The 25999-nt window shown below is 40.7% G+C and overlaps 1 protein-coding gene across 1 annotated transcript; it reads right to left on the reverse strand.

Moving 5' to 3' along the window:
• Positions 1-14811: 14811 nt before the first annotated feature.
• Positions 14812-15504, reverse strand: LOC147898770 (secreted RxLR effector protein 161-like). The gene is made up of 2 exons (XM_087379228.1): positions 15177-15504; positions 14812-15131 (listed from the first exon to the last, which is right to left on the reverse strand). Exons 1-2 carry the CDS (start codon positions 15502-15504, stop codon positions 14812-14814), a joined length of 648 nt encoding a protein of 215 aa, XP_087235354.1.
• Positions 15505-25999: the final 10495 nt, after the last annotated feature.

Raw genomic sequence — 25999 nt, forward strand, 5'->3', positions numbered from 1 at the left:
ACGCCTACTTGAATGTTGACTCTAGCCCAAGGCTCGTCGCCTGCCAATCATGGGTACTCCTGTTGTTTCACGATCTTGTGAGATACTTAATTATAAGACTGCCCATTTGATTCGAGTAGGCTTCCACGATCATGTAGTCTCATACAACTTGATCCACAATGAGTAAAGGGATCGTGATATGTCACCACACTGTCACTGGAATTTTATGGCAGGCACCTACTATGTAAACACGCTAAGAGCACCTCTCCGCGCCAGGCAGTGGGGCTGGGAGAGCCCCATTGGCAGAATGCTTTCACAGCCCCATGGCTGGAAAATCCTGAGACTTGCATTTTTCCTAGTAGTGGATTGCTGGTCTGGTTAGGTGGAATTTCCAAATTCTAGCCCAGCATTCCACTGCTGGACTGGCTGAACCTGCTAGACCAGCATTTATCTGTGCAACTGCCTAAGCTACAACCTCCTTGGAAGCTGGAAATGACTTGTTTAGCAGGTTGCGGATGGTGGAAAGTGTAAAATATCAAGGAATGGGTAGCATGTCTACACGGGGGGACGCGATGCAACCCAGCCAACAAACAGCCCAGCCAACAGCCTCCCCATTGAGTCCCCAATGCCAGCCTTGACGCGGGGAGCTGCTCTAAGTATGCCCATTGCCCTAGGGAAGAGCTTTACCAAAAGTCAAGTATGCCGGAAGAGTATGCCCACTTCCTAGGGAAAGGTATGCCTGCTTCCCTAGTGTGGAAACACCTTGAGTATGCCTGCTGCCTTAGTGTGTAAGCACCTAAGTATGCCCACTACGCTAGGGGAGAGCATTACCTAAAATCAAGATGGCTTGTGTATAAAGTTGACCTCCAACATTCCATTATTCACATTGTAGGGTCATAATTTTGAGCATGTTAACTCTCTTTGCAACTTCCTTGCTCCAATGTGATAGGTGTGACATCTTCCTAGCTTTCATGTGATAACAATAGTCCACTTTCACGATCTTGACTTCCACGCCAGAAGTTTACTTAATCAGACTGCTAGTGTTAAAATGGTAGTTGCCTTGGACCTTGAAAATTTATAACTAACTTTCAAAAAATGAATAAAAGAATCTTTTAGGACATTCCCTCTAGTGTTCACAAAGACCCTATGAATAGCTACAATGGAACTTAGTAACATGGTGGATTTAAGGGTTGTTTTAAATATCAAAGGTTTTGAACACTAAAATTTTTAAGGTTATATAATGATGTTAAATGAAGGAATAGCATTTGAAGGCTAAATTGTCGGTGTAATTTTAACTTTAATATTTATGAGTTTCAATTACAAGTTTTATGATGGCAAAATAAATATACACAATTTTTAACTATAGTAATAGATTGGAATAGTTATACTTATTCACCTAATTATCTTTAATCTACTCTCTGCCAATAATATCAAGCCTTCTCTATTGCTAATTATTTGTGACCTAACCACTCCTCTCCTCCATCCCTTGCCTTCCTCCTCCTCACCATCGACCACAATTGCTCACACTCCCTACCACTATAAAGATCAAATCCTACTCTATCTTCCATGCCCACTTAGGGCAGAAGGGCTATTTTTGTGAAGTTCCCTTGAAATGATCAAATCTGGGGATCTAGAGTTTGTGTTCTATAGTAGATAAAAAAGCTTGTAGAGAAACACTTTGCGAACTACCTCGCTCTCTTCCAACTTAAAATTAAAGAGGTTCATGACTAGTCTAAGGTGATTGTTTGGTTGCTCAGGGGGGTCACTCATCATATGTAACCCTATCACGTGAGTTCAATAGAAGGATTTTTTTTATTTCTAAAATTTACAGAAATAAATATACATAAGGGACTATTTAAAATAGTCTTGGAAAAAATTTACAGATTTGTATAGAAAAGGGGTACATTTTATTAATGAAATTTTTTACAGATAAGGGACTTTAAATATAGGCTTTGAACGCACGTGATATAGAGGGTTTATACATAGTGACCCCCCTGAGTTTGGTTGGTTTGACATGATTAGGCTTCATGATGCTACAAGTTAGTGTGATGCAAATCCTTTGTAAGAATCTTGAGCCTCTACCATAGACATAGTAAAATTTCTCCTTCCCCTACCTTCTCTTTTCATTAGACGTTGAGTATTGCAAAGCTTTCATTCAAAGAGGGAGCACCTTCCTTTACCAATCTTATTTCTTCTCTTCTTTCCTCCTCTACTAATGTATTGGATGAAGTTGTCTAGAACTTCACAACATATGGCAAGATTCTTTACCTCGTACTGCCAACATGAAAATCCCTTCAAATAGTGCTTCTTTTGAACCAATTTTTTGATTAACATCATGAACAACACGATTCTTGTAGGCAAGGTTTGATTTCCCTTCCCGTGTCCTTTTGCATCCCCTCCTCCTTTTTGGACCATGGTAGTATACTTCTCCCCTCTCCTACCACTTCCCCCATTCTCCTAGCCTTTAAGAGGCCTTTAATGCTCAATTCAAAACCATCAGTGACCTTCCATATGCTTGTAAACTTGCAAGAGGATCTCCTCATGAGGCCCCATGGGAGCTATCACACACTTAGCTTTGTAGATTTAGTTAAAGTTTCAGTGTGAGGATGGTGGGCTAGGATCAAAGTTGACTTATGATGTTATACTAGAGTTGTAAGTTATCCAAACTCCCTAATATAGGATGCTTAATTACCTTTCTTCCAAATGATTTTGCTCAAATGAGATCCATTGTCATTGTTAAGTAATTAGCTCACCGAATCCCTATGCAATGAATGTTGAATGTAGCTCTAAATATTGACACTCTTTGGTATAGATTGTATAGTATGAGCCATAGAAACGTGAAATTTTTTAAGAAAATAATCCAAATGCTTCAAAATCATGAATACAAGGTGCCATAGAACTTATGCATTTCTCAAATTGTTAGTCATCCTTGCAAATCAAATGTGCAACTTTCCAATGTTTAACAATTAAAACATCTCAAGCAATAGAATACAGAGACAAGTCTATGTCTGATGCACACCTTTTAATGCTATATTGAGGCACCTGTCCCACTTTCAAGTAAAGGGTTAATATTTGACCATGTGGCCAAACTTTTAACCCTTATGTGAAAGTGGGACTTCGGAGGATTCCCTAATATGGTGCTTAGGATGGATTCAAGTTTCAAATAATGGATTTAGATTTGACCATGTGGACAAATCTTAACCATATTGGGAAGTCCCAAACTATTTGAAAATTTCCAAATTCCCTAATATAGTGCTATTCATATCTTTTGTGTGTGAGGTTACTTCATTCTTAATGGTCTTATTAGCATGTAGCCTTCTGAATATCCCTTTTACACTAGAATTCTCTAGAGGATTTTATATTTTCTAGACTTCTTCAACATTTATTAAGGAGTCTACCACATAATGCTATATGGGAGATATAGCTTAAGAAGCTATGGCATAATGTCAAGAAGATCAAAGGTAGGAATGCATGTTGCTAGAAAAAACACATAGACTTTGGCCTAACCCAACAAGCATTCGATGGCTCTTTGGCCATGGAGATAGATGCACATGTCTCCAACTTGGTGAATGTCCCATTTCCAAGACACCTAGATCCTCATCATGTATTGCAAGGGCAAGAGATTCTAGTCTAAGGTCTATGGTGAAGCCAAGGCCAGCCCAATGGTAAAGAAAAACATGATGGACGTTGGTTGCAAAATGCCCCAAATGTAGCAACATGTCTTATGCTCGTCTTATGTATAACCTTTACACAAGAATGCAATTGACATACATTAAAAAGGCTAGAATAGTACTTTATTACATAGGGTGTTTTATGAAGTAAAGTGGATGATGTATAAGAAACATATCTATACAGTAGTGATTGAGGAAAATGTAGTTTTCATAACATATGATGCTTTTCAAACAACCACCTTTCTCTCAAATAATGACATATTTATTATTGTTGCATTAGGGGAATTTAATAATGACACATTTATTATTTTTGAATTAGGGGAATTTTGGGCTCAAAAAGGGCCTCTTGCAATAGGTGCTTAAGAATTTGGATTAAGTTGTAGGCCTATGAGGAGGCAGGAGCATTAAAATCATGGAGGATTTTTTCTCCCTCTTCATTGGTGGAAAAAATGGTCCCACCCCAAGTATGTATTGATTGCTACATAGGTGTAGTGATCAGACACAACATGCCAGAACTTGTTGGCATAATTGCCATGAACAATGTGTAGAGCTCAACACATGGCACTTCACGACATAGGAATACAACCATTATGAACATGGTGTAGAGCTCAACACACATCACTACACAACTTTACTCCATGGGGGCTTTTACTCCACAAGCATATAGCCATTTTGAACATGGTACATAGCTTAATACATGCCACTCCACGTTTTTAACTATAGAGGAACACATGAATATACGCCTTTATTGGATAGCAATACATTGTATGACACGTGGTAGTCCACAAAATAGTGGGGCTACTGCACTGGTTCTTGTGTGCCACCACTGTGTTGGATTATAGTTCTACGACCACCGTGCTTATTCAACAAGAGAGCTACTTTAGTAGTTTAAATGATATATGAAACCAACACGGTGATCTCAAAATATTTTGTTATAGCTATTTTAGTGCAAAGAAGTAAACTAATCATTTTCTTTGATGATGTATCAAAGTTCCCTTGAAAATCACCCGTTGGATAAAACAAAAATTCTAAAGCTGAATGCTACCTTAAGGCCCCACAACCTCAATTTACCTAGCAGCCCAGATAGCATCCCAACCATGGTTGTGGTTGGAATGCACTTTAAGCACTATTTAAGTAGTTTTTGGGTAGCTTTTAGGACACCTTTTAGCTCTTTTAGGCATGCTCATGATTGCACAAAGACTAACACAAAGAAAAAAAAAAGATCACATAGAGACACTCATGTATTTTATATTGAAAACTAGACTATCATGTGCATTCAAGGGTATAATAGAAATCCCTTAGCACCCCAATAGCGGCATACTCTACTACAAAATCATAGTCTACCATAAATTTTTTATTACAAAAGTCTAAGAAGATTTTCCATTTAGCACTTGTTGAGGGAATATGAGAAAAGAGAAAGATTTTTGTATTATTATGAAATCTGTAAATGGTTGACTATCTTTTCCCTTGATCTCCAATTGACTCCCTAGAAACTTTGGCCGAGTTTGGTACATACAAGCTCTCAACAAATATCTTCTCTCTTGCAGTCTATAGGTTGCTATACAAGGCTATGAGTCAATGTGGAAAAAAATAGAAAGAGGCATTGGAATGCTAACATAGGGCTACACACCCAATGGGGAATTGTATGAAGACACCCACACAAAGTGCTTAAACAAAAGAGATATATAGCTAGGGCAAATCCAATGACAATTGTATTACAAAATAGTGAGAAAATAGTTCCCTAATTACAATAGTTGTGGCTCATAATAGCTCCACTTAGACATCAACTCGAGCTCACCCTCCCTACACTTCAACTGGGCTAGAAGTTCTATGAGTGCTTGAACTAACCTAGACTCCCTAGTCCCTAGATAATCTTAGAACAAACTATTATATCTAGTAAATTACTGAATCTCCTATCTCAATAGAAGTTTGCAGACTACCTAAGGCCAAGATCACCACCTTCTAAAACTATCCTTAGTAGCTTGGTGGACCATGTTATTGCCGTTGGATTCTTGCCTCCTAAAATCCATGGTGCTCTTTCCTATCAGCACCCCCTAGGCCTTTGCTGCTTTCACATTGTTTGCCAGATCAGTTCACTGAGTCATATTTCATGTGTCAAGTCCACCATCCCTCAAGCTCAGGGGATGGTAGGTGCAGTACTAAGAAATTCTATGTATCACATGCATTCAAGGGGTATTTTAAAAACCCCTAAGCTGAAATTCCCACCCAATAAAACCATCGGGCCTCTTTACTTATGAACTAACGGTTTTTTTTCTAAATTTGAATTAAAAAACCCCTCCTGTTATTCTAATCACCCCTCCTTTTGAATGCATATGGTACAATAAAAATTCTAGAGGTGGACCACCCAAGCCCTCGAGGCTCCTATTAATTAGAGATTGATGCTTGCCTCGATTGCCTTCAGTTATGCGCTCACATCTACTCCATGAATCACCTAGGGGGTGGGGGTGATGGGGGGGAATGTCTGAGTACTAGCATTGACATAACCTACTGCTTCTATCACCTAAGACTTGGGAGACAATAGATAAAGAGTTTGAGCTCTAGATTGATCCTTTAAAATCAAATTTTCCTTGGGGTAATGGGGGGAATGTTTGAGTACTAGCATTGGTGAAGCCTGCTGCTTCTATTGGGAGCCAATAGCAAAAGAGTTTGATTGATCCTCTAAAATCAAATTTTATTTGCTATATTGTGAAGTTCCCTTTACTAAACTTGCGTAAAACAGTTACTAGAATGGTTGTGACTATGCTTTCATTGACACCCGCTCTGTCTCAACTCGGATCATAGATTTTGCACTAGAAGTCCAAGCTTATCCACCCAACACAGTGCCATTCCATTCATCATATGGCTCTTGTCTTTTGGTCCAGGCGCCCCTGGGTGTTCCATGGTCTGATTAAGGTCTTGCAATTGGGCTTGGATTTGTCATAGCTTGGTGACCCTCTGCGTCAGAGCTACATTCTCTTCAAGATCCTATTATGACTTGATTTGTGTTCTTCAAGATCTTGATCTACTCTTGTTGAACCATGATCCACCTTTGCAAAGCAATGGTATCTTGGCTACCTTTAAAGCGCTCATTGCTTTGTCATACAACATGGAGCTACTTGTGACCTATCTGTAACTGAGTATACTTCTCACCGGTCTTTTTCTCTCATTCTGTGAAGAGTGCCACCAACCAACCGTGTATCTATTGATGAAGTTACAAATGACCCTAGCATTCATAGAAGAGAGTTTGTGGTGGTACCCATGTGTGTGCCACATGATGGTGGACGATTGGAGGATCCTCTATCATGGAATTCTGCAACTACTGCCAATCATGGTCAACTACCACTAGGTCTTCTAAATAGAAAGAGGGTTAATAGCCTCACTTGGAAACACAGTCCGAAAGGGAGGTAGTTAAGGTATCCACCATTGAGTTACTAGTGGGGATGACCTCAAAACTTGCAAAGGTGGCAATTGTTCTCTATCTTCCTCCTATTGAGATTCTTTACCCTTGCTTGGATTTTGTTGCTTTGAGTCATTGGTGGGTCTAATTGGAACTTCTTGGGTAGTAAGTAGTAACCACCCGATGAACAATCGTGAACCTCTTTGTCAAGATTTCGTAGACTTCATTCATGAAATGGATGACTTGATCACTTATGGCCTTAATCAAACATCCATATCTACAATTGATGTTCTCAAATAGAAACTTAGTGGTTGTGCAAGCCGAGTTATCTTTGACAGTGTTTGCTTCAGCCCACTTAATAGCATAATCAATTGCAACAACCAGGTACTTATTTTAATTTTTAGTTGTTTTGGAAGGAAAAATGAAGTCGAGGCCCCATCTTTGAAAAGCTTCCCAACATGCACTCGGTTGCAAAAGCATGTGATATGGTGAAAGTTTCCTTGAACCTATACACAAAAAAGCATCATAGTGAATGGTAAAGACATGGACATCCCAAAATAGTGTGCTCCACCACAATGCTTCTTGCAACTTTGGATCTGTAAGATCACTTGCAAAATGACCTCTAGGGAGGCCTTTATGAGCCTCTGCAAGCACCATTGTGCACTCGTGAAAAAAAACACACTACTGTAATACACCATCAGCACATTATCGATACAGCTACCCACCAATCAAATTGTATTTCTGGGCTTTGACAGCAATCTGCCTATGTTTATCTTTTGGCATTTGCTCAAGAAAAGTACATTGAGATAAATATTATAGCAAGTCATCATATTCAAGTTCAAATGAAATCAATAGCAAAGAGATTAGCATCTGCAAGAAGCTCAGTAGAATGCCTGACTTGGGTGTTTGTTGTGAACTTCAAGACAAACAATGTACTCGTGCTTGTGATTTATCAAGCTTATGAATAATCAAAAAATTAAACTCTTACAATAAGAGCATCCATATCACCAACTTGCCTCGAATGAAAACTTTGTTGATAAGGTATAATAAATCCTGACGATCAGTGCACAGCAAAAGGAATTATCGCCCAACAAATAATTCCAAAATTATTAAACAATGTTGACCATACCGAAAGCTTTTCTTTTAGTTGTAATATAATTGCACCCAGGCTCAATCATCAGTCTACTTGGCATAGTAAACAAGATAATCCATCTAACCCTCTATTTGAGTTAAAAATCCCAATGGCATATCGAGAAGCATCCACATGCACATGACATACAACATCCCACCTCAGTTGTCTAAGAAATAGATGTTTCAAAAGCCTTCTTCTTCAGTTCATGGAAAGCCTTGGACATCTCGGGAGTCCACTAGAACTTGACATCCTTCTTAGTGAGCTCATATAATGGGGTAGCTATATTAGAAAATTCCCAAATAAAATGCCAGTAGCTGAAGCTGATGCACCCAACAACAGACCGTAGCTAAGTCAAACTAGTTGGTTCAAGCATAGACTCAATAACCTTGATCTTCCTAGGTTCAATTCTAATTCCATCCTTAGATATGACACGACCAATCAATACAACAACTCAGACACAAGAAACACTTTTTTACAGATTCAGAGAGATACCAATTTTTCTACACCTATCAAAATCTTTTCTCAAATATTGCAAATGAGTAGAAATAGTGAAATAAACATAGAAACCATCTAAATAATGGCAATAAACTCAATCAAATAATCTCTAGAAGTTTCAATGATAAATCTCTGATAAGTAGAAGGTGCTTTGTTTAGTCCAAAGGACATAACCTTAGTGGCATACACACATCATTCAATAACAACAGTAGTTTTGCTCTGATCTTCTGGTCTAGTAAAAATATAATTATAGACACTATAGCTATCCATGAATGAGGACATCTCATGTCCTACAACTTGATCAAGTATAACATCTATGAATAGAATAGAAAAAGAGTTTGGTACAATCTTGGAATTAGCTTCCTATAATCCACACAAACTTGGAGTTCCCCATTTTTCTTAGGTACTACCATAATAGGAAAAATCCAATCACTTCTATCAATAGAATAAATGAGAATTGCTTGAATGAGCTTATCTAGCTCAGCTTTGAGTCATTTTTAATAATTTGGATTCATTCTATACCATTACTGCCTAATAGTTTTGGCATCAGATATTAGGGAATCTTATACCAACAAATCTCCACTAGAATAACTCCATGCAAAAACATCCTTATATGGCATAAAGAGATTCTTAACATGATGTAGATAATCATCAACCATATAAGCACTGATGACCATTATTTTGAGCTTTTGTTCTGATCTTAAATTCAGTTCCTAAGTTGGCTCTGGAAGAAACTTTTTAGAGCCTTATGGAGTAATAGTGAGTTGAGGTTTAGTAGTCTCTTTCCCCCAACTACATCTTTAGTAAAATTGCTACGATATAAGTGTTGTTGCATAGCAATCTTTTCTTCCTTAATATTCAATTAGCAATAGCTATATAGAATATGTCAAGCTCTCCCACAGGTAAAATTGTTGGGATATAAATGTTGTTTTTCATCCTTAATCTTCTTTTTGAGATCAACAGCTATCTGCAATATATCAAGCCCTCTTACTGGTAAGATTTGAAGCTCCATAAGCCGAGTTTCAAAATATTGTGGAAAATGATCCTTGATTTCAAGATCTTGAAGTTTGCAACTCTTGGGCACCATACTTGGATCAGTTTACAATCTGGAATTTTTTGTCCCCAGCTTTGATTTTCATCAACTCGGTTCCCTAATCATACAACACCTCGGCACTTTTCAACCAGGATCTTACTAGAAATAAGGGATATGCATTCTACTCCATGGGAATAATCAACAAACTGGCTATCTACTTATTACTAATAATAGTCAAGACAACAGCAAAAAGCATACCCATAGTTTCCATAGGTCAATGAGTACCCATTCAAACTTGAAATGGAGATGGCTTCATGTTCTTCAACTGCAACTTATTCACCACAATTGTAGAAATCATATTGACTCCAAAACCACCATCCACAGCATTGGCATCAACTAAACTTGGAAGCTCGGCTAGAATGTCTTGGCATCTCGAGTCTACCGCCCATATTTCTCTATTGATTTGGAGCAACTTCAAATGCTCTTGCCACAAAGGGCATTCAGCCTTCATGTGGTTACCATTATAGAAATAACAACAAATCTGTGAAGGTCCTTGATTCTTGAGCTTTCCACTTTTGCGTTTACCCTTTCCCTGTCAAGTCTTGGTGATCATGCTTCCTTATTTTTGGACTTAGTCACCCGATTCACTTTTGGCTTCTTCTTTTTATCATAACAACAAGCAAAATCATCATGCCTATATTCGAAACAAGTCCCGCCATCCCGTCCCTCCCATCTTGAAATCATGAGACATAGTTCTCTTGTCAAGCTCACCAAGATGACAAAACAAATTAATGTAAAGGACTAGGGACATATGGTCTGCCATAAATGCAAAAGTTTCTATCGATGCAAGGACAATGGAAAAGGCACTCAACATCCTTGGATAGTTTGCAAGCTTGTTACTTGGAGAAGGCATGGAAGAAAAAGGACCTTTTAGATTTATTCCTCAAAACTCAGATTAGTGGAGATGGTGGAGTCAAGGCTTTGAGCTTGCCAACAAATGTTCAGGCTATTTTGGGGAGAAGGAATTTATTTTTTGACACGAGAGGATCGTGAAGTTTTGTCAAGTTCAAGTAGTAGTAAAGCATTAATCTTTCTCAAGGGCGATCTCCAAGAGCATGCTAAGTACTCAAAGAATGTAAAGGATGGAAAATCCTTGAAATTGACATATGAGACTGCGAGAGTGAAAGGGAATTTGATGGGCACTTGCCTCAAAACAAACTTTTTACAATACAAGAAGATGAGGACACTACAACCATGCAAAGTCAACACTACAAAAGGAGAAGATCCTGAGGGAGGATGGAAAGTCTAAGGTAGATCTATTATAATACTTGCTTGAGGAGGTAGAAGTAGAGACCATGTAGGCACAATAGCAAGTTGATGGTATTGAACAAGTAAGAGAAGACAGGAAAATGGCCCAAAGAAGGAAAGGGAGAAAAGAGAACTTGTAGAGAGGCAGGTCAACCACCTAACAACTTGAAGAAACTAGAATAATGCAATGTGCGTTGGGTTATTAATATAGCATTGACTTTTGTAATCTAGCATTGACTTTGCTAACCCAACGTGTGCTTGGTTGCTAACTCCCCATGCACTAGGTTATTAATGGAACGTGCATTGGGTTATAATGCAACCTGCATTGGGTTATAACCCAATGTGCAATGGGTTAGGGATTGGATTTCATGCATTAATGATGCCACAGCTAGTAGGTCTTGTTAGGTGTCAGAATGTCACTCTGTATCTACTATTGCTGACCTTGCATGATCAACACTAATCTAGTGTGGTGAACGCTCACCCAGTGTGCCAATTCATTTAGCGTGGTCAATGCTAATGCAGCATGGTCAACATTTAATACAATGGATTTTTAACCCATCGTTCAATGCATTATATTGTAGCATATGTTGCGTTAAGGTTATTGCAGTGTGTCCTCAGTGTGTCTCTTCTAGATTGTATTGCCGATGGAAAATTTAGATATTTTTGAGCTTTTGGAGCCTGTATGTAGTGCTTGAAGGCTTGGGGACCGCTTTTCTACCTACTCCACCTACTTACAAACATGAAGCACAAAAAAAACAACAAGAAAGAACAAAATTTGAAGGAAAAATGGGGTGTTTTGCAAAAAGTGATAGTTTCCTCCTTTCAAACTACATTGAAAATCACTCCTAGCATCATTTCTTAGTGTTTTTGTTGGGATTTTCTATCACACACATCTTAACAATCACCTAAACAACCTTTCTACAAACTTTGAACACTAAACCACACCAAGAGTACTTCAAAATCACTCCAAATGATTTCCAACACCAAATTTAAAAAAAACCCTTCTATTATTTTTATTATGTTAAATTTTTTGTAAAAATTGAATTGAAATACCCCTCCTTTTAAATGCACGTGGTACACTAAAATTTGTTAGGTGAACCCTCAAGATCATGCCATTCTAAACTCATTTTATTGACCTCAGTGGCTACTATCTTTACAATATCTCTACAAGGCGCTACTATCTTTACAATATCTCTACAAGGCGCTGTTCTTAATCTAGTCTCTAACCAGTAAGCTAGGTAGGACTCATGGTAATCTTCTCTTGGCATTGTGATCAACCTCTAGCTATCCAAATTGAATCCTAAGGCTAACTACTTTCGATCTAGAGGTGAGGTAAAAGGAGACTGTTTTATGGTGGATCTATATGCAATTTGGTACATCAAGCCATAAAGCATCATCAAAACATCATTCCATTCTCATTACAAATGTCACTTGTACCAACTTACACAATATGTTATTTGTTCTCTTGGCCTACTATTGGCCCGAGGGTAGTATGCCTAAGGCTTTTTAAAAAGTATGCATCGAAATATATTATACCTTATAAGAAGGCTTGAGATGATGTCATTGAATGAAATCAGTTTTCCAATCAAGGACAACCATACCTTGTGAAGATGTTCTCATAAAAAAGTTGACCATTATGTCAGCAACGTTATTCTTTGTTGCCTTACCTTCTACCCATTTGGTGAGAGAGTCAATAGATTATGAACTTAAAAAACATCTCATGAATTTGCCTCTAGTGGCCATTTACTCGTGGGGAACCTATTACAAGAGATTAAAGTCAAATGTATTATCTATAAAATACTGAAATCCTAGTCCAAGCAAATAGAATATTTGAATTATGCCTTTTCCATGAATTGTTGAAAATCTAAACTTCCTTAGAGCTAAAGTGACTTCAACCTTAATTTTGCATAAACCTTAATTTTGCATAAACAGCCAAGTTTTATGCCATGTAGTTTGACTATATTATATAAAATGGGTGAGTTTAGAGACAAAGTGAGACTTTGCTAAGTGAGATTTTTCCTAATATGGTTTTAAGGGATGATAAATTAAGCCAATATGACCATTCGTATGGATTCAAATGGATTTCAAGGGAAGCCACCCTTAGAGCACATGTGATCTCATGATGAAGACAATGAGAAAAAGTTGCTAGAGCGAATGTTTTTCATAATTGATCAAAATAATCACGACCCCTATAAACTCAAGCTAGTTTTGCATGTAGGACTCCAGGATTTTGGATACAATTATCCACGACATTTGGACGGAGTGAGTGGAATCTTCATGGGTTATTTTAAATTTCAATCAGTGCCAAGAGACAGCCAAATCGATACGAGCAAAGCACAAAGATAAACGACAACAATCATGAGTCAAACGAAGCAATTGTTTTTCAAACTATGTATGTTCCGTGTCGGAAGTGTAACAAGTAAACGATCAACGACTTTGCACTTATCAATGTCTTTGTCTTTGGTGTCTTAGCGTTACAATCTCTAGCTAGTTCATTATCGTCCTGCAGTATTCAATCAACGATTCCCGGTTCCCACACCGAACCACCTTCAATATTTCAACGGTTCTCTTGGAAAAACATTGCCTCGTATGTATAAATTCCTCAGCTGCTGCAGCTCAATCTCCAGTTTTCGTTGACCTTCTGGTTATAATAATCCTGGCCGAGATTGAGCTGCAGTTTCTTATAATAATAAATGGACTTCTGCAAATCCAAGGTAGCGGCCATGGTTTTGCTTGTGCTCGTTGCGGGCGCCATCTTCAATGTTTGCAAAGCTAGTTCTGACTGCGGCCACAAAACGCATGTCATGCCCCAAGCTTGTAATGGGGGGGATTTTATGTGCGGCTGGCAGTTAGGAGCCGAGGGGGACTGGGGAGCAAAGTACTACGCGTGCGATGGGGCGGGAAAATGGCACGAGGGCTATTGCAGTTCGTATCAGCAGTGTCATAAGAACCTTTGGGGGAATTGCGCGTGCTGGTGAAGTGCTGATGCACAATTATCTCGATCTTCTGTTCCTGATAGGACTTAACTTTGTACCATTCAATCATTTGTAATTTTTCATCACTGCGCTCTCTGCTCTTTCAGGCATTGTTGAAGACAACTATTTCTTGACTGGTTATCGACTCACGTTGTATATATGCTCGATACTTCTGAAATTTCTTATTAGCATCTTAGCATTTCTATTCTCCAGCGTGTTGAGTGTTCTTCGCTACTGTTGGAAGGAGGGCTCTCTCAAATTTTCCACATTTCTTTTCGTGCTACCACCCTGAGGCTCTGCTTGCCTGAAATGCGTGAAACTAGCACTATCTACGCAATCGTGACAGTGATTTGGTGGATAGTCCAAATCTATCAAATAGTTGTGATCGATATATATATATATGAATCCGTGGTAAAGACACGGGATGTATGCAATACAGAGATGTCAGCGGCCTTACTAAACCAAATGGCAAGGCTGCAAAAATGCTTTTCCTTTTAGCGTCATTTTAAGCTTGGCATACCTTCATTGCTAGTTCTCAAATCATGGAAGGAAAGGAGAGATGCGCAAGAGACGGAGAAAAGAATAGATCCAAGAAAAAAGACGTAAACGAGAGATGCAAGAAAGACAAGATAGAAGAGTGCTCGAGCAAGAAACATACGCGAGGGAGAAGACAAGAAATGGCCAGAAAACGTATATTGTATTGCATAGCCTAAAGTGGCTTATATAAGCTCAAATGAGCGTAACAGAACAACAGACCAACCCGTTGACAATTAGATTAGGGCTAATACTAATCTTCGAGTTACATGATTTTAGACTAAAATTCAATTACCCCCCTTAACTCCAAGAGCTTTAATTGTCATTCGGGAACTAATGCAATAAATATTGTGGAGGAGGCCGCGGAGCCAGATACCTTCATTAATGATAGCACTTGCTAGTGCAACGTACTCTACTTCAGCCATGGACAGTGCCACCATAGCCTGCTTCTTACTGTGCCATGCAACAGGACCACCGGCAAACAAAAACACATAGCCAGTTCTGGAGCGACGAGTATCTGGATCACTTGCCCAGTCAGAGTCACACCAACCATGGAGGGGTGACTGTGTCCCTGCTTTGTAAAGGATGCCAACGTCTGTGGTAGTAGCTACATAGTGAAAATTTTACTTAACAGCCTGCCAGTTGAGCGGACCAGGGTGCTGCATATATTGAGAAACTTGAGATGTTAAATAGGTAAGATCTGGCCGAGTGCAGGTGACCAACTGTCGTAGGGAGCCTACGGCCTGCCGATAAGGAATAGGCTCCATTTGTTCGAATTTGAGCACATCTTCCGTTGTCATGGACTTGGTAAGATGAACATTTGGATCCATTGAAGTAGCAATTGGCCGAGATGCTTGCATATTGAATCGAAGAAGAATATCACAAGCATACTTACTTTGGAAGAGCTTGATATTTCCAGTGTGAGGCTCACGCAAGATTTGCATGCCGAGGTAGTACTGTGCAGAACCTTGATCCGTCATTTGGAATTCCAAAGAGAGTTGGAGCGTGACTTACGAAAGCAGATTGTCGTTGTTGCAAGCTATCAACAGGTTGCCCACATAGAGCCCAATTATACAAAGCTGTCCATCCATTTGTTTGACATACACACTGTTGACTGACAGCGTGCGAGTTAAGTTCATGCTTTCAAGGTAGTTGTGAAACCTGAGATACCACACACAAGGAGATTGTTTGAGCCCATATAGACTTTTAAAAAACATGCATACCTTATGCTCGTTGCCTAGGTCTATGAAGCCTCCTAGTTGCTCCATATAAACCCATTCACTAGGTGCCAGAACGCCATTGAGAAATGCTGTTTTCACATCCATCTGATGGAGAAGTAGAGAGTGCTATCCGGCAAGGGCAACAATCATACGAAAGAACTTCATCTTTACCACCAGAGCATATGTTTCAGTATAATCAATGCCATGCATCTGAGGGATTCTGACAACCAAACGAGCTTTAAACCATTTGAGACTATCATCTGCATTGAACTTGCGCTTTGAGTAGCCACTTCGAGTCTACTATGCGACACCCTGTTGGAGGATCGACTAGCTCCCAAGCTTTGTTCTCCTGGAGAGAGCTGTATTCCTCTTGCATGGCTGTTTGCCAATGATGTGCATCTGGAGAGTTGAGTGCAATATGCACAGGGACATGATCATCTATTGGGAAAATCGGATCTTCGTGCAGTTCAACGTGCCGAGAAGAAGAGAGGGGCTCGACATTTACGACTGTGCATAGGGAAAATTCAGGATCTCTGAGACGAGCAGGGGGGATACCTCGAGTGGATGAGAAGCGGAGATCATGCGTTGATGTAGAGAAGGAGTGACATCCGAGGGAAAGGGAGGCTCAAGGGAAGAGCATGAGGATGAAGCCTGAAATAAGATCAGGTTCGTCATCGTGGTCTACATGAAATACCCGCTGTTTGATGTGTGGAGGGAGTCGGCCGTGTGGCAAGACTAGTAGTTGAAGGTTGTCAGCTGCAGTGGCATGTGGTGTGATTGGGGGAAGATGCGTAGTGGGTGCATGCATTGGTGGAGAGTTAGCAAGAGCCACATGAGGTGGCAAGGCTGGAGGGGCGGGAACTATTGGTGTTTCCATGTCATCTTCGATGACTGTGACCTCATTGTTGATCTCGAATGGGTCTACCGGTGGAGATAGAATTCCACGTTTTGATTCACAAAACACCACGTTGTGAGAGTACATGACATGTTGTGTACGTGTGTTGAAAAGGTGATAAGCTTTGACCTCTTGAGGGTGACCATATCCTATAAATAAATATGCAGTGTTGAGACTTAGGGTCAAATTCGCGCTGTGTGGCATTAGGTATCTGGGCAAACACTTCACATCCGAAGACTCGAAGATAGTGATGAGGCCGCCGACTTGTCCACTTTTGATGAGACATAGCCGTCTGATTCCTTGCATGGCTCGAGATGTTTTGTAGATAGACTGCTGTAACGATAGCTTCTCCCAAAAAACGAGTGGGCAATGAGGCCACGAAAATCATTGATTGAGAGGATTTGGACCATAGTGCGGTTCTTTCTCTCTGCAACTGGGTTCAGCTGCTTGGGTGTGTTGGGAGTTGTGAGCTAGTGTATTATGCCATGATTTGCACGGTAGTGTCGAAATGCATGAGAAACATACTCGCCTCCATTGTCAGAGCTGAACACTTTGAGAAGTTTTCAAGTTTGCCTCTCTACAAGATGATGATATTGTTGAAAGAATCCAAATGCTTGATGTTTGTGGTGGAGAAAGTATACGGTCATATACATATTGAAATCATTAACAATGAATGTAAGGAAATAGATCACTCCACCAAGGGAAGAAGTCTGCATAGGGCCACAGATGTCACTATGCACCAGTGCGAGTATCTATTGGCTTGGTGACCTCGGTAGTTGCGGAAGGAAGCTCTTGTTTGCTTGCCAAGTACATAGTGCTCATAGAATGGATCTTGTGTGGCTAACGCAGGTGGCACGCCATCCACATCAGAATTGTATGTTAGCCAACGAAGGTGTTGAAAGTTGGGATGGCCCAATGTCTCATGCCAGAGGCAAGATGTGAGGGACTGAGTTGAAATAGCATGAGCTTGTAGCTAATTGTGCAAGAATTTCCTTGGAGACGAATGTTTGCTCTAAGAAGGGTTGCAGGAGCGACTGAGAGTAAGTTCTTGCGAAGGCAAGGGACATAATAGACATCCATAAGAGCGTATTCTTGCTCATTTAGGAACTTTATATTGAAACGTATGTATTAACTCCAAATCATCTAGCTTAGCATTAGACTAAGTTGACACAAATAAACCGTTTCTACAATGGATAGGTTAGTTAGTCATTCAGCGCCTAGAGCGCTCTTGTATTTGCTCTATATATTAAGCTTATTGACTCAATACAAATCAGATTATTTTTTAGCCATTCTTGTTGCGTACGCACTTCTTGCTCAAGCTTCTTTCTTTCTTACATTCGTTCACTCTTAACCTTCTGCGCATCATACTTCTACATGGTATCAGATGTCCTCGTAACTCCTCCACCCTTTAGCCTATAGTTGATCTTTTTGATCCTACAGACCTCCTCCTTCATTACCCTCTCATTATCTTAGTTTTCCCCATCACCTTAGTATGGTTTCTTCATCCACTACCTCCCGAACCTGCAAGTTAGAGAAGCTATCCAACACAAACTATAGAATCTGGGCGATCAAGATGGAAATGCTCCTTCGATGAGCTGAGTTATGGGAGGTGGTTTCGGGCACTTGTCCACACCCGAGCTCTGTTGCTATATTAGCACTTGCCTTGGCTAATCCCTCCTCCCTGCAGCTACTAGAGCTGTGACACCAGCACCACTCCTGCCTACACCAACATACATTCAAGCATGGGTTCTTGCAGACTCAAAAGCCCGATCCAATGCAATTAGTGCATACCCTCACCACTTTCAATGAGATCTAGGACACCTTAAAGGCAACATATGACCATGTGGATGTCTCGACGCAGATCAATGCTGAGCGTTGCCTGATGTAGCTCCAACTCAAAGGAGATGCTGTCTCGGATTTCATTGATCAATGGCAAGGCCTTCTAGATGAAACTGTTAGTGCAAGCCTTCATGTTCCTGAATTTCAGCAAGTAACAATCCTACTCTCTGCCTTGCCTCAATCTTGGCGGTCGTTTGTTACTACTCAGAGTAACCTTGTAGGTCTTAAATTACCTGATCTTATTGTCCGTATCCTTCAAGAAGATACAATGAGTGGTATTCAGTCCTCACACCATCAGTTGTCCCTCAAGTGCTTTACACTGCGTTTTGAGGAGGTCGTAGGGGCTGTGGCGGCTCGGGAGTGTCACTCATCATATGTAACCCTATCACGTGAGTTCAATAGAAGGATTTTTTCTATTTCTAAAATTTACAGAAATAAATATACATAAGGGACTATTTAAAATAGTTTTGGAAAAAAATTATAGATTTGTATAGAAAAGGGATACATTTTATTCATGAATTTTTTTACAGATAAGGGACTTTAAATATAGGCCTTGGACGCACGTGATATAGAGGGTTTATACATAGTGACCCCCCCCGAGCGTGGCGGACGGTATGGACGTGACTTCATGTCCCGCTCTACTAATCTGCCTTTGCTTCCCAACTCCTCATCCCAGACAACTGGTGGTGCTCCTCAAGGGCAATCATGATGTCCCCAACGAGGTGCAAATTGGGTCAGACCAAGAGGTCAAGGTAACCCTTGTGCCCCTACCTTTCGACAATAGTCATCAAATTCTTCGGATGATTCCTCCCCACTGCATCTCTTCTACATGTCCATGAACGCTCCGCTGTGTTGACCAACGTCTAGAAGAAATATGATATCTTGATACAGGAGCATCAGAACACATGACATCTCATCAGTCTTGGTTCTTGGCATATACTCCGTTTTCTAAGCCACTGTCTGTTTTCTTGGGAGATCACTCCACTCTTCAAGCACATGGCATTGGACGAATCATTCTCAAGTTCCTCAACAATCAAGATTACACGTTGAGAGATGTGTATTATGTTCCTCGCCTCAAGAGAAATCTATTCTCTGCTGCATCGGTTGTGTCCCTAGGTGCTGACATTCAGATTTTAGGTAACTCTTGCACCCTCAAAATGGATCATGTCGATTGTAACATTCCACAGGTGAATCGCCTCTATCCGATAGGCATAAGCATCCCCAGCCCGATTCAAGCACACGTTGCTTCAACAAATGACCAGTTCATCTTTGGCATAAGAGGCTCAGTCATCCAAACTTCACAAGCCTCAGCAACCTTGCCAAGAACTCCTTAGTTGATGGCCTGCCTACCTCACTACGCACGTTTGATCCCTTTTGTGATCATTGTGTTCTAGGCAATAATCCCCACACAAGTTTTCGTGGACAAGAAGGTCATTGGACTTCTTTACTTCTGGCACCAATCCATTCAGACCTCTATGGTCCAATGTAGACTCCTTCTCTTTGTAATGTGACCTACTTCCTCACGTTCATAGATGACTTCAGTACATTCACGTGTGTATATTTCCTGCATCACAAGAACAATACTTCCAGGAGTACCACCGTCTTGCCGAGCGTCAAACAGGTCATCTATGAAAAATCCTTCGCTCCGACAATGGAGGAGAGTACTGTTCAAAGGCCTTTCGTGATTACTGTGTCAACCATGGCGTAATACATCAACTTACGACACCTTATTCTCCGCAATAGAATGGTGTGGCCAAACGCAAGAATCAAATTCTAGTGGAAGCCGTTTGCTCCATGATCTTCGCAGCATCACTACCTACACGCTTCTGGGGTGAGGTGGTCTCTACTATAGCCTATCTTTAGAATATGTCCACTCAGGCCTGCTGACTTCATCAAGCTCCACCACACGAGCTATGGTCGACTCATCCTCCCACCCTTCATCACCTTCGCGTATTCGGGTGCCAAGCCTATGCATAGATTCCAGATGACACACGGTGAAAATTTGACCCCAAGTCCCAACAGTGCATGTTCATCGTGTATGGTCACTGGCATGGTGTCAAGGCGTATCGTCTTTTCAACATGCAGAGCTGACAATGATCTATTCTAGAAATGTGGTTTTTTGGGAGTCAAGACGTGGCATTCTCTCTCTGGCTCCACCAACTGATCCCTTTGAGATCGATGACGAAGTGATAGTTCTTGATGATGATATCAAAGTGACACCCACTACTACACACGGATCCTATTGCGACGTTTACGTACCGACATTTAACGCTCGCTTAGCGTTAATCATCGGTATGAAAATCGGGTTTCGTAAATCGTCGCTATATAGTGACTTTTGCTAAAAGATGCTATATAGCGACTTTTACAAAAGTCACTGTAAAAGTCGCTATATAGCGACACTGAGACAAAATATTATAGCGACGTTTTTACAGAGAGGTTTTTTTTTTTTTAAAGGCCTTAAAAGTTAGTTTTTTCCAATGACAAAATTTTTTAAATTTTCATACATGTTTGAGCTCATAGAGAATAAAAAAATGAGAGCATGTACATCAAGCCTTTGAAGCTCATATATTCATGTCCAAGTTTGAGATGAGAAAAATCAAATAAGAGCATTTACATCAACTGTTTCATCTTGAGCCAAGTCTAAGGCGCCAAGCAAGTCTATCTCCAACTCTATACCGAGTTGATCTCCTATATCATCATCGTACTCTAGTATCGTACGTTCACCTAAAAGTATTTGATCATCTTCTTCAATAAAGCTTAAGTGTGGTGATTGATCTTGATGATTGTTGTCTTCTTCGTCAATATCGTGATCTCCATCCTCCTCCCATGCGATGTCATTATGCACATCTTCCTCTTGCCTCATATGGTGATCTACATCTTCTTCGCTAGATTCATCAATTGGATCCGGCATTGGTAGTGGCATCTCCATATCCACATCTCGATCTTCAAAAATTTGCTTACTTCGTGGTGCAACTTGGATTACGTACCACCATCTTGGATCAGAACGATCCGGATGAAAAACCACCTATATTGAAGATGGGTGCCAAATGTCGTCAATTATATATATATCAATGGACGTTAAAAACGAAAGCTTCGACTAATTAAATCATTAGTATGCACCTGCTCACAGTGCTCGGGAAGAACAAAAGTATCACTTTCATCGGTCCAATGTTTGGTGGAGTCTATTGCAAAGAGACCGCTACTATCTTTTCTCACTATCGCATGGGGACCGTTGTAAGTAGCTCTAAACCATTTTACATCAAGAATGAAAATAGTAAATCGTCTCAAATCAATTTCATAGATGTCGCGTATGGTTCCACAATAATCCAACTGTGAAAATGTCATCCATATGACCATAATGCACTGTACTTTTTGTACTGTAAAAGAGCATCATTAAAACAATGAAGATGCACCTATTTTATAGCATATATTGCCACAAATAATTACTTAATTACGTCAAGAGATAAGAAACTTACATGCACCATACATCCAGATGATAACTCCTGCTCGCGCTCGTTTATTGTCTCTCCATCACATTCGGCTTTACGTAGAGCCAGTTGTAGCCAATCAAGTGACATGTGAGTAGGGAGAAGAGCCAGATCTCGTGGATATGGTTGTGATCGCCTGTACATTACTCTGAATCTCGTCCTTGCATTTATTCTTTCTGCTTTGGCCACTTCATATCTCTCAATCCACTTCTGCATCTCAGGGCTATTGAGGATACAAAACTTATTGAATTTCTCCATTTGCTCTTTGCTCATCTTTCTTTCAATCCCTTTTCCTTGGGGGACCTCGCCAATGATGCGATCATCATCCTTGTTGTGCCAAGCTTGCGGCATATCAGGATCCGTGGATGCAAGAAACTCTGTGATATATACTAATGACTCTTGCACAAGCCATCCCTCTGCCATGCTTGCTTCCGGTCTTGCTCTTTGTCTTACAAACCCCTTTAAACTTTTCATAAACCGCTCGAGAAAAAACATCCATCGATTATGAACGGTACCTGCTGCCTAAGCTCTTGCGGAAAAAGAGCTTATGCGAATGAGAGAAGGGGGAAATAGAGAAGGGGGAATGAGAGAAGCATAAGCATAAGAGAATAAGTGGGATGCAGAAATAGAGAATAAGGGGGAAAGGAAAGAGAGAAGGGAAAAGAGAGAGGGGGAAAGAGAGAAGGGGGAAAGAGAGAATAAGAGAAGAGGGAAAAAAGAGAAGGGGGAAAAATGAGAAAAAGAGAAGGGGGAAGAGAGGGTTCCTACGCCCATCACTGCAGCTAGCGCTTAAGGCGCTAGCTGCAGGCCAATGCAAATAACAAAAAGCTTAAATGGAAAGAAGAGGAAGCACTTACCTGTAAAAGTATGTCCCACTCGGTGTAGTGGACTGGGCCCACAAAAGAGAGAGTATGTCCCGCTCGGTGTAGTGGACTGGCTCTACAAAAGAGAGAAAACAACCCATTTTTTCAAATAAGATGTTAGTGGAAAGAGGAGATCACAAAAGCAACTTCTTGAAAGGAGACAAGGAAAGAGAAGATTGAGGAGACAAGGAAAGGAGGAGATTGAGGAGAAGAGAAGGAAGAGAAGGAAGAGAAATACAGGAAGAAGAGGTGAGTTTCTTTCTTTCTTTCTTGAAATTTCGTTTTTTGTTTGAATCCTTTCTAATCAAGCATGAAAACTAGTTTAAAACCTTAGCAATACAAGTAGAAACACTCACAAAACCAAAGCTAACAAACAAACAACCTACATTGTTGAAAGAAACTCACCTTTTGAAGAACTTTCTTTCTGGAAACCAAAGAGGGAAAAAGGAGAGAGAGGGTGCACAAGAGGTAGGAGAAGGGTGAGGAGTGGGAAATAGGATAGGAGGTTGCTTGGAATAGATGGGAGGTCAGTGAAAATAGGTGGGAGGAGATTTTGGGGAGCTTACTTGACAGATTAGGAAAGCTTTGAGCAAAACGCCGCGGGTTTCGGCGTTTCGGGTTTTAACCCACAGCGTCGCTATATAGCGACGCTTATTCGTCGCTATATAGCGACGTTTTTAATTTAAAGCGTCGCTATATAGCGACGTTTTAAATTAAAAACGTCGCTATATAGCGACGGAACAGAGCGTCGCTATATAGCGACGCTTACTGTTTATTTTTTAATGTGGCCTCTTGTGAAGCTCAAACATGCTATGCCTATAATTGTCAATATCTCCTCTTACTACATAGCCTTACTATATAGGATTTTTTGTTTCAATCCTTACTATATAGCGACGTCATTCTTTTTATATGGCCTCAAGAGAAGCTCAAATTAAACATGCTATGCTCATAATTGTCAATATCTCCTCTTCATGCTTATGTTGTGGTTTTATAAATGTAGATGGAAGGGACGAGTGGAAGCTCATCCGATGATGCGCCAACGCCCGGGAGCACGAAGTGGCTTACGGAGAGGTTATATTGTCATTGCACTCATTGCAAGCGAGAAGTACGACATCAACGTCGTATTATCATGCGCCACTTGCGGATGTATGGGGAGGAGCCGGAACTAGTACCCCCCGTTGGTGTTGCACATGTTGATGGATCATCGGTAAGTCAAAGCTATTTAAGTTCGCAATCTTATTGTATACCCGGAATTAGAAGATCTTCTATTTACACGAATCAGCTTATGAGAGGATGACGAGGGTGACGAGGGTACACATATACCTTCTTACTTTCAACAAGACTATAGTCTCCCAGATGACGACGAGGGTATGGTCGACATGATGGATTCCATTTTTAGGGGCACTACATCCCACGTACACGTGATGTCAGAGTCTGAGGTGAAAATGCGAGAGTTGCAATCAACACAATTGTACGAGGGTGCCAGGATGTCTAAACTACGTGCTTGTCTCTCAATCTTGAATCTACAAGTACAGTATGGGTGGTCGGATACAAGTGTCTCGGCCTTAATGAGGTTAGCCCTTGCATTAATTTGATTGACTCATTATTTGGATATTGTTTGTTTTGAGAATCATCATTTGGATAGTGTCTTTGTCATAGGTTGCTCCAAAAGATGTTGCCTGCACCAAATACCATGCCCGCATCAAGAGATGAAGCGAAAAAGATGCTAACAATGGTGGGTATGGATTATGATACCATCCATGCTTGCCGTAATGATTGTATTCTCTTTCGTCGTGAGCATGGAGATTTGGCTAGTTGTCCAAAGTGTGGGGAACAACGATATAGAGATGACTTGCAAGGTGAGAGGATACCGGTAAAGGTCTTAAGACACTTTCCCATCATTGCAAGAATACAACACATGTTTCGATGCAAATCCATAGCGGAGTTGATGACATGGCATGCATCTCATCGGTCCACTGATCACACATTGAGGATTCCTGCAGATTGTGCGGCTTGGAAGCACATAGATAATCAGTGGCCGGACTTTGCGAGAGAGCCACGCAACTTACATCTTGGGCTAGCCATGGACGGCGTGAATCCTTTCGGGTTACGCTCGACATCTTGGTCGACATGGCCCATAGTCGTGGTGAATTACAATATCCCACCATGGCTAACAATAAAAAAGGGACACCTCATGCTTGCACTACTTGTGCCAGGAAAGTACAAGGCAAAAAACATGGACATGTACATGGCACCTTTGATAGAGGAGTTACAGATATTATGGAGAGGAGTGCAGGTCTTTGATATTTCCAGAGCTCCTAGGCATACCAATGATATTTCCGTCAGGGGTATCTTGATGTGGACCATGCATGACTACCTAGGATATGGAGAGTGCGCAGGTACGTGGTTATGTCTTTACATGTACAATGAGGGATTATGCTTTTTTTACTCTCTTTTGCACGCATGTCTTGTACTAACATATTCATGCACTCGTGCAGGGCTTGTTACAAGTGGGTACCATGCTTGTCCTGTTTGTGGACCCGCTCTGAAATCGCTTGCACGCTACTCCAAACACATGAGGAAAAATGTTTATGAAGGTCATGCTCGATACCTTCCGCTCGACCATCTCGCACGTGGAGGTCAGCTTGATCCACCACCATCATATTTGAAAGCAAGTGATTGGATTCAAGCTTGGAGGGAGAATGGAGAGGAACCTCCTCCTAGTATGAAGAGGCTATCGATCTTTCACGAGCTTCCTTATTGGGGTCAGTTACAAATCAATCATCTCTTGGATCCCATGCATATCTTTAAGAATGTGGGGGCTACCATTTGGGCACACTTGGTTGGTTCCAAGGACTCGAGAGGAGTGCGAGAAGACTTGCGTGCTATGAATAGGATGTCTCGTTTGTGGCCCCAAGTGCATGCTTCAGGAAAAGTCCTCCTCCCGAAAGCAACATGGATCCTCTCTACGAGGGAGGAGGCAGCGATCAAGGCAGACATTGCCTCTTTTCAAACACTGACAGGGTACATGCGTTGCTTGAAAGGAGCATTTTCAAAGGACAATAAGCTTAGTGGCCTCAAGTCCCATGATTGGCACAAGGTCTTACAGGTATTCTAAGTAGAATTAGTGTACCGATAATAGTGATGCATTAGCATAATTATTATTATGT

This window comes from Dipteris shenzhenensis, chromosome 9 (assembly GCF_047967505.1).
Source record: "Dipteris shenzhenensis isolate YYH24624 ecotype China chromosome 9, Dip_SZ_1.0, whole genome shotgun sequence".
NCBI classification, from domain to species: domain Eukaryota; kingdom Viridiplantae; phylum Streptophyta; class Polypodiopsida; order Gleicheniales; family Dipteridaceae; genus Dipteris; species Dipteris shenzhenensis.